Source organism: Taudactylus pleione, unplaced genomic scaffold (assembly GCF_031769625.1).
Source record: "Taudactylus pleione unplaced genomic scaffold, aTauple2 ptg000861l, whole genome shotgun sequence".
Lineage (NCBI taxonomy): Eukaryota > Metazoa > Chordata > Amphibia > Anura > Myobatrachidae > Taudactylus > Taudactylus pleione.
The window spans coordinates 1,875,052-1,887,458 of record NW_028285263.1 but is presented as its reverse complement, the minus strand read 5'-3'; the positions used below and the strand labels follow the sequence as shown (position 1 = coordinate 1,887,458).

Sequence of the window (12,407 nt, the reverse complement as noted above, 5' to 3'; positions counted from 1 at the left end):
ACAATACATATGGTCCTTACATGCATTACCTCTATACATACATACAATCCTTACATGCATTACCTCTATACATACATACATACAGTCCTTACATGCATTACCTCTATACATACATACAGGCCCTGATTCAGAGCCGGACGCTCTGACAGAGCGCTCGCTCTGAATCAGGGGCGTCCTTCTTGTTTTTCAGAGCGGCCTCCTGGCCGCTAGCCTCCCCCTTTGGTACGAGACCCGGAGCGACGGTTTGCCCGTCGCTATCTGGGTCTCACGCATGCGCACGATGCATCTGTATCAGGCCCACAATCCTTACATGCATTACCTCTATACAGTACATACAGTCCTTACATGCACTACCTCTATACAGTACACACAGTCCTTACATGCACTGCCTGTATATGTACATATGGTCCTTACATACATTACCGCTATACATACATACATACAGTCCTTACATGCATTACCTCTATACATTACATACAGGCCCTCATTCAGAGTTGATCGCAAGATACAAGCGGTCGCTCTGAATGAGCGCGGCCGCTTGTGGTGTGAAGTGCGGCCTCCTGGTCGCTAGCTAAGCTGTGGGTTACCACCCACAGCTCTAGCGAGCGACCAGGTTGATGGTCGCGAAGGTCAGGACATCGTGACCATTGGGGCTTGCGATGAGACCCTAAGGTTGGGTCTCGGCAAGCGCAAGCCCCAGGAAGCTTCCTGCTCTGATCGAGCATGAAGCTCCCCACTGACATCATTGCTGATGTCAGTGGGCCCGCCCCCAAACGGCAAGCGTTCCGTCTGGAACGCCTCCATTTGGCCGTCTACCCCCCCTGCCTGCCTCCCAAATGGGGCGAGCTGTCAATCACCATCGACAGCTCGCCCCCTTTGGTCCAAGACCCGTAGCGACGGGGCGACCGTCGCTAGCCGGGTCTCGCGCATGCGCACGTCGGAGCCGGCTCCAACGTGCGCATGCCCAGTAGGCAAACATCAACCCGGTTGCGAGCGCTCAGCGCTTGTGACCGGGTCAGAATAAAGCCCACAGTCCTTACATGCATTACCTCTGTCGAGGTCAAATAATTGGTTATGATCGCACACAATTATTATCTGACGATCTGGTCGTCGATGGTCTGACGATGTGATTCCACGACGCTACTTTGCGTCGCACAATCTGATGTGATAAACTGCGTATGCACAACACACACATACACTGATGCACATAACGCACACACATAAATGTATATATACTTGTATACACAGACGCTCAGATGCATACGCACAATACTCACACATGGACGCTCATTTGTATATAGTTGTTATTTCAAAACACATGCGCACATATGCGGACGCATATTTGCAAGATGGTTCCCATTCACAATAGTTACTAACCAGTGTTATTAAGGATATTATTAACTAATAATTATGATGTAATATGTACGTAAATAAGATCTAAGGTTTAGAACATAGTAGACATGTCATGTTTGGTATTATATTATATCCCTGTTCATTTGCAGATCTCCGGTTCTATCAGCAAGGAGAGCGAATCATGCGTCCACAAGTTACGAACTACAGGGAGTTATTGGTTAGCATGTTAACATTTTGTATGTAGTGTCAGTAGCCAGTTTAACCAGTTCTTCGGCGGGAAACTACACAAAGCAACTGTTGGAGAACTAAGACATACCCTTGATGAGACCATATGAACTAACCAATGACCAGAAGCAAGGACCAATGGAATCATACCAGCTTGTCTCTATTGTTTTATCTGTGACCTGTAAGATATATACACTACTGCTCTGGACACCATAAGGGAGTCATTTCCCTTCTTTGATGACCACAGGCTTCAGGATTGATGACTGAGTACTGGATCCAGAGCGCTAGCGTATGTATCGCTGTACCTTGTATTTTACTTGCTTTTTTTGCGCTAATTGTTTAGATCACAGTGTGTTATACTTTTTCTTGCATAATATAACTTTTTGTGCTTTGGAACCACAATTGGATTGGAAAGCAATTATTTCACTTTAGCGATTAAGAGGTATCCATACCTCTATACATATAGTCCTTACATGCATTACCTCTATACATACATACATACATACAGTCCTTACATGCATTACCTCTATACATACATACATACATACAGTCCTTACATGCATTACCTCTATACATACATGCATACATTCCTTACATGGATTACCTCTATCCATACATAGTCTTTACATGCATTACCTCTATACATACATACATACATATAGTCCTTACATGCATTACCTCTATACATACATACATATAGTCCTTACATGCATTACCTCTATACATACATACATATAGTCCTTACATGCATTACCTCTATACATACATACATTACCTCTACACATACAGTCCTTACATGCATTACCTCTATACATACATACATACATACATTCCTTACATGGATTACCTCTATACATACATATAGTCCTTACATGCATTACCTCTATACATACATACATACAATCCTTACATACATTACCTCTACACATACAGTCCTTACATGCATTACCTCTATACATACATACATACATACATATATAGTCCTTACATGCATTACCTCTATACATACATACATACAATCCTTACATACATTACCTCTACACATACAGTCCTTACATGCATTACCTCTATACTATTGATTCCGAATAGTCGCTATTTAGCGTTGCAAGTCACTTAAGAAAGAATTGCTTTCCAGTCCAATCGTGTGGTTCCAAAGCACAAAAAGTTATTTATGTAAAGAAAAAGTAACATGGTGAAAGATTTAACAATTAGAGTAAAAAGCAATTAATAATAGTACAAGCCGATACATACGCATGCGCACTATTTCCAGCATACAGTCATCAATCCAGAAGCCTGAGATCATCAAAGAGGATGTGAACACTGGGATCGGGACACAGCCTACATACCTTACAGAGTTCAGAGTTAACAAAAGGACTAGTAGACGAGTTTCATTGGTTCTTGCTTCTGGATAATCTGGTCATTGGTCGGTTCATACGGTGTCATCAGGGACATGGCTCAGTTCTCCAACAGCTTCTTTGTGTAGTTTCCCCCCGAAGAACTAGTTTATCTGGCTACAAACACTGCATACAGAGAATAGCATTCTAACCAATAACTCCCTATAATCCATAACTAGCGAACGCAAGATGCAAATCCTTCGCCGATAGAAACGGAAGTCTGCAAATAAACAGGGATTTAGTATGATACCAAACATGACATGTCCACTATATTCTAAACCTTAGATCTCACTTAAGTACATATTAAATCATAATTATTTATTAAAAATACCTTTAATAACTCTGGTTATTAACTTATAGTGTGTGGGAACTATTTTATACATATGCGTTTGCATATGTGCATCTGTATATTGAAATAGGAAGTGTTCGTATGTATGTATGTGAATACGCATGTGAGCGTCTCTGTGTATGCATATAAGTTTATGTGTGTGCGTTATGTACATCAGTGTATGTGACTGTAGTCCTTACATGCATTACCTCTATACATACATACAGTCCTTACATGCATTGCCTCTATACATGCATACAGTCCTTACATGCATTACCTCTATACATACATAGTGTGACCGGATGCCTTTCGTCTAGGCCGGCCCTAGTCACGGGTTAGCGCTTTCGGACTCCCACTCACCGTCAGTAACTGTCTGTCACTGACTCCACCCACAGCGCCATGGGCGTTTACTAAAGCTGCCACCACCAAGCTCCTTTCCACAGCGCTTGGAACCGCTTTTTATGTATAATCAGGCTCCTACCACCGGCACCTGATACCGCTCTTGCTCTTGGTGTCGGCTGATTCCTCCTGATCCCTCGCAATGGACCAGGTCTGCACGGTAGCGGGCAGAGGGCTTGAACTTGGAGACGCTGAGCGCTTACCCAGAACAGCCGGAGAACGGAATAGCATTTGGCGCAATTCTGTTGGTCGCAGGATTGAGATGCAATAGTCAGGCAAGATGTTTATTGCTCAAAGTCTTGAAAAAGACCTTCCTTCAAGTTCTGAGTACCGGCAGCTTTCCTCCAAGCGCCGGCAGTTTTCCTCCGAGCGCCGGCAGCTTTCCTCTTTCCTCTACGCGCCGGCAGCTTTCCTCTGAGCGCCGGCAGCTTTCCTCTTTCCTCTACGCGCCGGCAGCTTTCCTCTTTCCTCTGCGCGCCGGCAGCTTTCCTCCTCTGCGTGCCGGCAACTTTCCTCTGAGTACCAGCTCTGAGTACCAGCAGCTTTCCTCTGAGCACCAGCAGCTTTCCTCTGAGCGCCGGCAGCTTTCCTCTGAGTACCAGCTCTGAGTACCGGCAGCTTTCCTCTTTCCTCCGAGCGCCGGCAGTTTTCCTCCGAGCGCCGGCAGCTTTCCTCTGAGTACCGGCAGCTTTCCTCTTTCCTCTGAGCACCAGCAGCTTTGCTCAGAGCGCCGGCAGTTTTCCTCCGAGCGCCGGCAGCTTTCCTCTTTCCTCTGCGCGCCGGCAGCTTTCCTCCTCTGCGCGCCGGCAGCTTTCCTCTGAGTACCAGCAGCTTTCCTCTGAGCACCGGCAGCTTTCCTCTGAGCATCGGCAGCTTTCCTCCTCTGCGCGGCGGCAGCTTTCCTCTGAGTACCAGCTCTGAGTACCAGCAGCTTTCCTCTGAGTACTGGCAGCTTTCCGCTTTCCTCTTTCCTCCGAGCGCCGGCAGATTTCCTCCGAGCGCCGGCAGCTTTACTCTTTCCTCTGAGCGCCGGCAGCTTTCCTTTGAGCCCCGGCAGCTTTCCGCGTTCCTCCGAGCGCCGGCAGCTTTCCTCTTTCCTCCGAGCGCCGGCAGCTTTCCTCTGAGTACCAGCTCTGAGTACCAGCAGCTTTCCTCTGAGTACTGGCAGCTTTCCGCTTTCCTCTTTCCTCCGAGCGCCGGCAGTTTTCCTCCGAGCGCCGGCAGCTTTCCTCTTTCCACTGAGCGCCGGCAGCTTTCCTTTGAGCCCCGGCAGCTTTCCTCTTTCCTCCGAGCGCCGGCAGCTTTCCTCTTTCCTCAGAGCGCCGTCAGCTTTCCTCTTCCTCCGAGTGCCGGCAGCTTTCCTCTGAGTACCGGCAAATTTCCTCCGAGCGCTGGCAACTTTCCTCTGAGTATCGGCAGCTTTCCTCTTTCCTCTGAGTATCGGCAGCTTTCCTCTTGTATATAACCTGTCACATGCACAGGACACTCATACATACAGCACTCTCTGTAATCTCACACTGGGGCTGTCATGTATGTAACAAGCACAGGACACTGCACTCACTGTAATATTACAGAGGGAACCTCTGTCATGTATGTAATATGTCACATGTACAGGACACAGTACTCATACATACAGCTCTCTAATCTCACACAGGGAACCTCTGTCATGTATGTCACATGCACAGGACACACAATACTATAACATGTCACATGCACAGGACACACAGTACTATAACATACAACATCCCTGTGATCTCACACAGAGAACCTCTGTCACGTAACATGTCACACAGTACTATAACATACAACATCCCTGTGATCTCACACAGGGAACCTCTGTCATGTATATAACATGTCACATGCACAGGACACACAGTACTATAACATACAACATCCCTGTGATCTCACACAGAGAACCTCTGTCATGTATGTAACATGTCACATGCACAGGACACACAGTACTATAACATACAACATCCCTGTGATCTTACACAGGGAACCTCTGTCACGTAACATGTCACACAGTACTATAACATACAACATCCCTGTGATCTCACACAGGGAACCTCTGTCATGTATGTAACATGTCACATGCACAGGACACACAGTACTATAACATACAACATCCCTGTGATCTCACACGGGGAACCTCAGTCATGTATGTAACATGTCACATGCACAGGACACAGTACTATAACATACAACATCCCTGTGATCTCACACAGAGCACCTCTGTCATGTATGTAACATGTCACATGTACAGGACACACAGTACCCATACATAAGCATCCCTGTGATCTCACAGAGAACATGTCATGTATGTAACATGTCACATGTACAGGACACACAGTACTATAACATACAACATCCCTGTGATCTCACGCAGGGCACCTCTGTCATGTATGTAACATATCACATGTACAGGATACACAGTACCCATACATAGGCATCCCTGTGATCTCACACAGAGAACATGTCATGTATGTAACATTTAAGAAGCACAGGACACTGCACTCACTGTAATATTACACAGGGAACCTCTGTCATGTATGTAACATGTTGTCAGCTGTGACATGCCCGACGGTCACGTGGCCGCTCCACCAGCTGTTTCCGGGTCACAGGTCACCTTACTCCCAACATGGCCGCCTCCATGTGCGACGTGTTCTCCTTCTGCCTCCAGCCGGCCCGGGGGGTTCTGGAGATCCGATACATCGGCAGCGGCAAGGTATCCCTTAAATATACACCCTGCCTGTGTACACTAAATACACACACCTATATACCCTTCCTGTACGCCCTATATACACACACACCTATGTAACCTATATACTGCAATCACTGCTATATACCTTGCCTGTGTACCTTATATACACTAATCACTGCTATATACCCTGCCTGTGTACCCTATATACACTAATCACTGCTATATACCCTGCCTGTGTACCCTATATACACACACCTATGTACCCTGCCTCTGTACCCTATATACTCCAATCACTGCTATATACCCTGCTGTGTACCTTATATACACTAATCACTGCTATATACCCTGTCTATATACTCTAATCACTGCTATATACCCTGCCTATATACACTAATCACTGCTATATACCCTGCCTATATACACTAATCACTGCTGTATATACCCTGCCTATATACACTAATCACTGCTGTATATACCCTGCCTATATACACTAATCACTGCTATATACCCTGCCTGTGTACCCTATATACTCTAATTACTGCTATATACCCTGCCAGTGTACCCTATATACACTAATCACTGCTATATACCCTGCCTGTGTACCCTATATACACTAATCACTGCTATATACCCTGCCTGTGTACCCTATATACACTAATCACTGCTATATACCCTGCCTGTGTACCCTATATACACTAATCACTGCTATATACCCTGCCTGTGTACCCTATATACACACACCTATGTACCCTGCCTCTGTACCCTATATACTCCAATCACTGCTATATACCCTGCTGTGTACCTTATATACACTAATCACTGCTATATACCCTGTCTATATACTCTAATCACTGCTATATACCCTGCCTATATACTCTAATCACTGCTATATACCCTGCCTATATACACTAATCACTGCTGTATATACCCTGCCTATATACACTAATCACTGCTGTATATACCCTGCCTATATACACTAATCACTGCTATATACCCTGCCTGTGTACCCTATATACTCTAATTACTGCTGTGTGTACCCTATATACACTAATCACTGCTATATACCCTGCCTATATACACTAATCACTGCTGTATATACCCTGCCTGTGTACCCTATATACTCTAATCACTGCTGTATATACCCTGCCTGTGTACCCTATATACACTAATCACTGCTATATACCCTGTCTATATACACTAATCACTGCTATATACCCTGCCTGTGTACCCTATATACACTAATCACTGCTATATACCCTGCCTGTGTACCCTATATACACACACCTATGTACCCTGCCTCTGTACCCTATATACTCCAATCACTGCTATATACCCTGCTGTGTACCTTATATACACTAATCACTGCTATATACCCTGTCTATATACTCTAATCACTGCTATATACCCTGCCTATATACTCTAATCACTGCTATATACCCTGCCTATATACACTAATCACTGCTGTATATACCCTGCCTATATACACTAATCACTGCTGTATATACCCTGCCTATATACACTAATCACTGCTATATACCCTGCCTGTGTACCCTATATACTCTAATTACTGCTGTGTGTACCCTATATACACTAATCACTGCTATATACCCTGCCTATATACACTAATCACTGCTGTATATACCCTGCCTGTGTACCCTATATACTCTAATCACTGCTGTATATACCCTGCCTGTGTACCCTATATACACTAATCACTGCTATATACCCTGTCTATATACACTAATCACTGCTATATACCCTACCTGTGTACCCTATATACACTAATCACTGCTATATACCCTGTCTATATACACTAATCACTGCTATATACACCCTGCCTGTGTGCTCCATATACGCTACTCACAGCTGTATATTCCCTGCCTATATATCCTAATCACTGCTATATACACCCTGCCTGTGTGCTCCATATACGCTACTCACAGCTGTATATTCCCTGCCTATATATCCTAATCACTGCTATATAACCTCATTTATCCTGTATACAGTAATCACTGCTATATACCCTCCTTAAATATACTATATACACACCCTGTTTGTGTACCCTATATACACTACTCATGCTGTATATATACCCTGCCTATATATCCTAATCACTGCTATATACCCTCCTTAGTGATCCTATATACACTAACCACTGCTATATACCCTCCTTATTGATCCTATATACACTAACCACTGCTATATACCCTCCTTATTGATCCTATATACACTAACCACTGCTATATACCCTCCTTATATATCCTATATACACTAATCACTGCTATATACCCTCCTTATTGATCCTATATACACTAACCACTGCTATATACCCTCCTTATTGATCCTATATACACTAACCACTGCTATATACCCTCCTTATATATCCTATATACACACCCTGCCTGTGTACCCTATATACACTACTCATGCTATATATATATACTCTGCCTATGTATCCTAATCACTGCTATATACCCTCCTTATATATCCTATATACACTAATCTGCTATTTTCCCTGCCTATATCCTTCATATACTAATCACTGCTATATATAACCTGTCTATATATCCTATATATATACACTAATTACTACTATATACACCTTTCCTATAAATCTAGTGTTCACTTTAGGTCCAGTGATCCCACTGAGTGAAAGAAAATTGTGGGTCCCTAGTGTTCACTCTAGGTCCGGCGGGAGGCAGGGCGCCGGACCCAGAGTCAGGGCACTTTTGCGAGCCGAAGCCGTTTTGACCACCCGCGGGACACAGTGACCCGCGGGTGGAGGCAGAACCCGACAGCCTAGCGGGAACACTAGGTCCCAAGGACCCCTCTCTTTTAAAAATTGGTATTCTACTCCACAGTTTCTGGGTCCCATCACATATTATGGGAGGTGAGAGCAGGCAGCAGCTGGGACAGTGCTGGGGGCAGGTAGCAGTTGGGGTAGAGGGGGTTAATGGCAAGCAGCAGTTGGGGTAGAGCTGTGGGAAGAGGTGAGTAAGGGCGGACAGCACCACGGGTAGGGAGAGGTAAGTGAAGACAGCAGTTGCGAAAGTGCTGGGGGGCAAGGAGGGTTATAGGGAGGGGGGCAAGGGTAGATAGCTGCTGGTGCAGTACTGGGGGACAAGGCGGGGTTAGGGGTATGTAGTACTGGGGTTAGGGAGGTGGCAAAATTAAATGGCAACTGGGGCAGTACTGGGAGCAAGGAAAGAAGCTAGGGAAAAGCAGTACTGGGGGTAGTGAGGGGGTAAGGGTAGATAGCAGCTAGGGCAACACTGGGGGCAGAGCTGGGGGTAGAGAAGGGTCAGGATAGCAGATGGGACAGTACTCAGGGTAGGGAGGGGGTCAGGATAGTAGCTGGGGCAGTACTGGTAGGGAGGGGGTCAAGATAGCAGCTGGGGCAGTACTGTGGGTAAGGAGGGCATTAGGCTAGCAGCTGGGGCAGTACTGGGGATAGGGAAGGGTAGTTGCTACAGCCATGGCCAAAAGTTTTGAGAATGACACAAGTATTGGTTTTCACAAAGTTTGCTGCTTCAGTATTTTTAGACCTTTTTGTCAGATGTTACTATGGTATACTGAGGTAACATTACATAAGTGTCAGATGATACTATGGTATACTGAGGTAACATTACAGAATTACAAAAGTGTCAGATGTTACTATGGTATACTGAAGTAGCATTACATAAGTGTCGGATGTCACTATGGTATACTGAGGTAACATTACAGCATTACATTAGTGTCAGATGTTAATATGGTATACTTAGGTAACATTACAGCATTATATAAGTGTCAGATGTTACTATGGTATACTGAGGTAACATTACAGCATTACATAAGTGTCAGATGTTACTATGATATACTGAGGTAACATTACAGCATTTCATAAGTGTCAGATGTTACTATGGTATACTGAGGTAATATTACAGCATTACATAAGTGTCAGATGTTACTATGATATACTGAGGTAACATTACAGCATTACATAAGTGTCAGATGTTACTATGGTATACTGAGGTAACATTACAGCATTACATAAGTGTCAGATGTTACTATGATATATTGAGGTAACATTACATAAGTGTCAGATGTTACTATGGTAAACTGAAGTAACATTACAGCATTACATTAGTGTCATGTTACTATGGTATACTGAGGTAACATTACAGCATTTCATAAGTGTCAGATGTTACTATGGTATACTGAGGTAACATTACAGCATTTCATAAGTGTCAATGGCTTTTATCGACAATTACATTAGGTTTATGCAAAGAGTGAATATTTGCAGTGTTGACCCTTCTTTTACAAGACCTCTGCAATTCGCCCTGGCATGCTGTCACTCAACTGCTGGGCCACATACTGACTGATGGCCGCCCATTCTTGCCTAATCAATGTTTGGTGTTTGTCAGAATTTGTGGGTTTTTGTTTGTCCACCCGCCTCTTGAGGATTGACCACAAGTTCTCAATGGGATTAAGGTCTGGGGAGTTTCCTGGCCATGGACCCAAAATTTTGATGTTTTGTTCCCCAAGCCACTTAGTTATCACTTTAGCCTTATGGCAAGGTGCTCCATCATGCTGGAAAAGGCATTGTTCATCCCCAAACTGTTCTTGGATGGTTGGGAGAAGTTGCTCTTGGAGGAGGTTTTGGTGCCATTCTTTATTCATGGCTGTGTTCTTAGGAAAAATTGTGAGTGAGTCCACTCCCTTGGCTGAGAAGCAACTCCCCACATGATTGCTACGGCAGGACCGGTCAGCTACCAGTGTTACTATCCACGTGGGCATACAGGGGGAATATAACCCTAAGTCCCCCCCGGGAGCCCTAAACCTAACTCGCCCCCCGCGGCTGTCCGCTCGCAGCGCCCGGCATCACTACGATCGGGATGCCGGGCGCTGGTCTCCCGGGGTCGGGGAAATGCGGGCATCTACATCTAGACGCCCGGCATTTCACCCTTGCTGGGATATGACAGCCGGGAAGCCGGCTGCCGGTATTTAGGCAGTCGGCTTCCCGATTGCTTCCCGCCTCCAAGCTCTCCCCTCTCTGTGAATAGATGCCGTCTTTCTTACACTGCAGCCCACGGGTCACCCGACATGGGGCACCCGGCATGATGTTTTTAAATCATGTAGATTTTTATTAGAAAATTTTCTACATATTATAAACAAAACAAAAAACAGATAAACAAGTAAATAAGTGTTGCCAATAAAAAAAGGAAAGTACAGTGGTACAATTAAATACCAAAATATACAATCAAAGAAGAATCAGCAGTAAACCGAACCTGAGATCACAAATATGACATATAAACAGCTCGCGCATGGAAGTAAAATAAAATAATCGAACAATAAGGAAGCAAACAAAACAAAGAACGGGGCAAAGAAAAAGGAGAAAAGAAGAGGCTAGATTACACGGTTGGATCCCCAATTGGTCTACGAAGGCCCAAAAAAGAAAGAGCCCATCTGTCCCATAATTTGTGAAATTTAGAAAGGGCTTTACAACTAGTATAGACATACCTTTCATGATCAATGGTATCATTAACAAGTGCCCTCCATTTGTGTATATCAGGAGGATCTGGAGCACACCAAGAACGGGCAATAATTACTTTTGCTAAAGTGGATAAGCCTAAAACATAACGATAAATATTTGAATTAAACAATTCCTCAATATCCAATGCGAATAAACAAAGTTTTGCCTCTAAGGGAGGTAATGAGGGGAAAGTAAACTGTATATCAGACCATACCAAGGTCCAAAAATCATTAACTCTAGGGCAATCCCATAACAAATGCCGAAAATCGCAACCAAGAGCATGACATTTGGGGCAATTAGTTGGAGCATTAATATCAATACGTGCAATAGAAACAGGGGACCGGTAAGACCTGTGCAAAATAAAATAATGGATTTGTTGGAAACGAACACAAGGGGAAGTGTATCTTATAGAGCCCAACAACTGAGACCATTGTTCATCCTGAAGAGAACCCAAATCTAGTTCCCATTTATTCCTAAGGGGGAGAAGGGCATCCG

General features: G+C 44.5%; 2 protein-coding genes across 4 annotated transcripts in view; one reads left to right on the top strand and one right to left on the bottom strand.

The window, feature by feature from the left end:
* DCTN1 (dynactin subunit 1) overlaps positions 1-6,351 on the bottom strand; it is a 174,050-nt gene extending 167,699 nt beyond the window's left edge. Inside the window, exon 1 of one of the 3 annotated variants that reach the window (XM_088458877.1) lies at positions 6,218-6,351. In XM_088458877.1, the coding sequence (XP_088315003.1) occupies positions 6,218-6,274 (57 nt within the window). In that variant the 5' untranslated portion in view covers positions 6,275-6,351. The remainder of the gene's footprint in view (positions 1-6,217) is intronic. The other 2 variants (XM_088458879.1, XM_088458881.1) reach the window with 2 other exon arrangements.
* SMYD5 (SMYD family member 5) overlaps positions 6,283-12,407 on the top strand; it is a 42,595-nt gene continuing 36,470 nt past the window's right edge. The window contains exon 1 of the mRNA XM_088458883.1: positions 6,283-6,424. Coding sequence (XP_088315009.1) covers positions 6,338-6,424 — 87 coding nt within the window. The 5' untranslated portion in view covers positions 6,283-6,337. The remainder of the gene's footprint in view (positions 6,425-12,407) is intronic.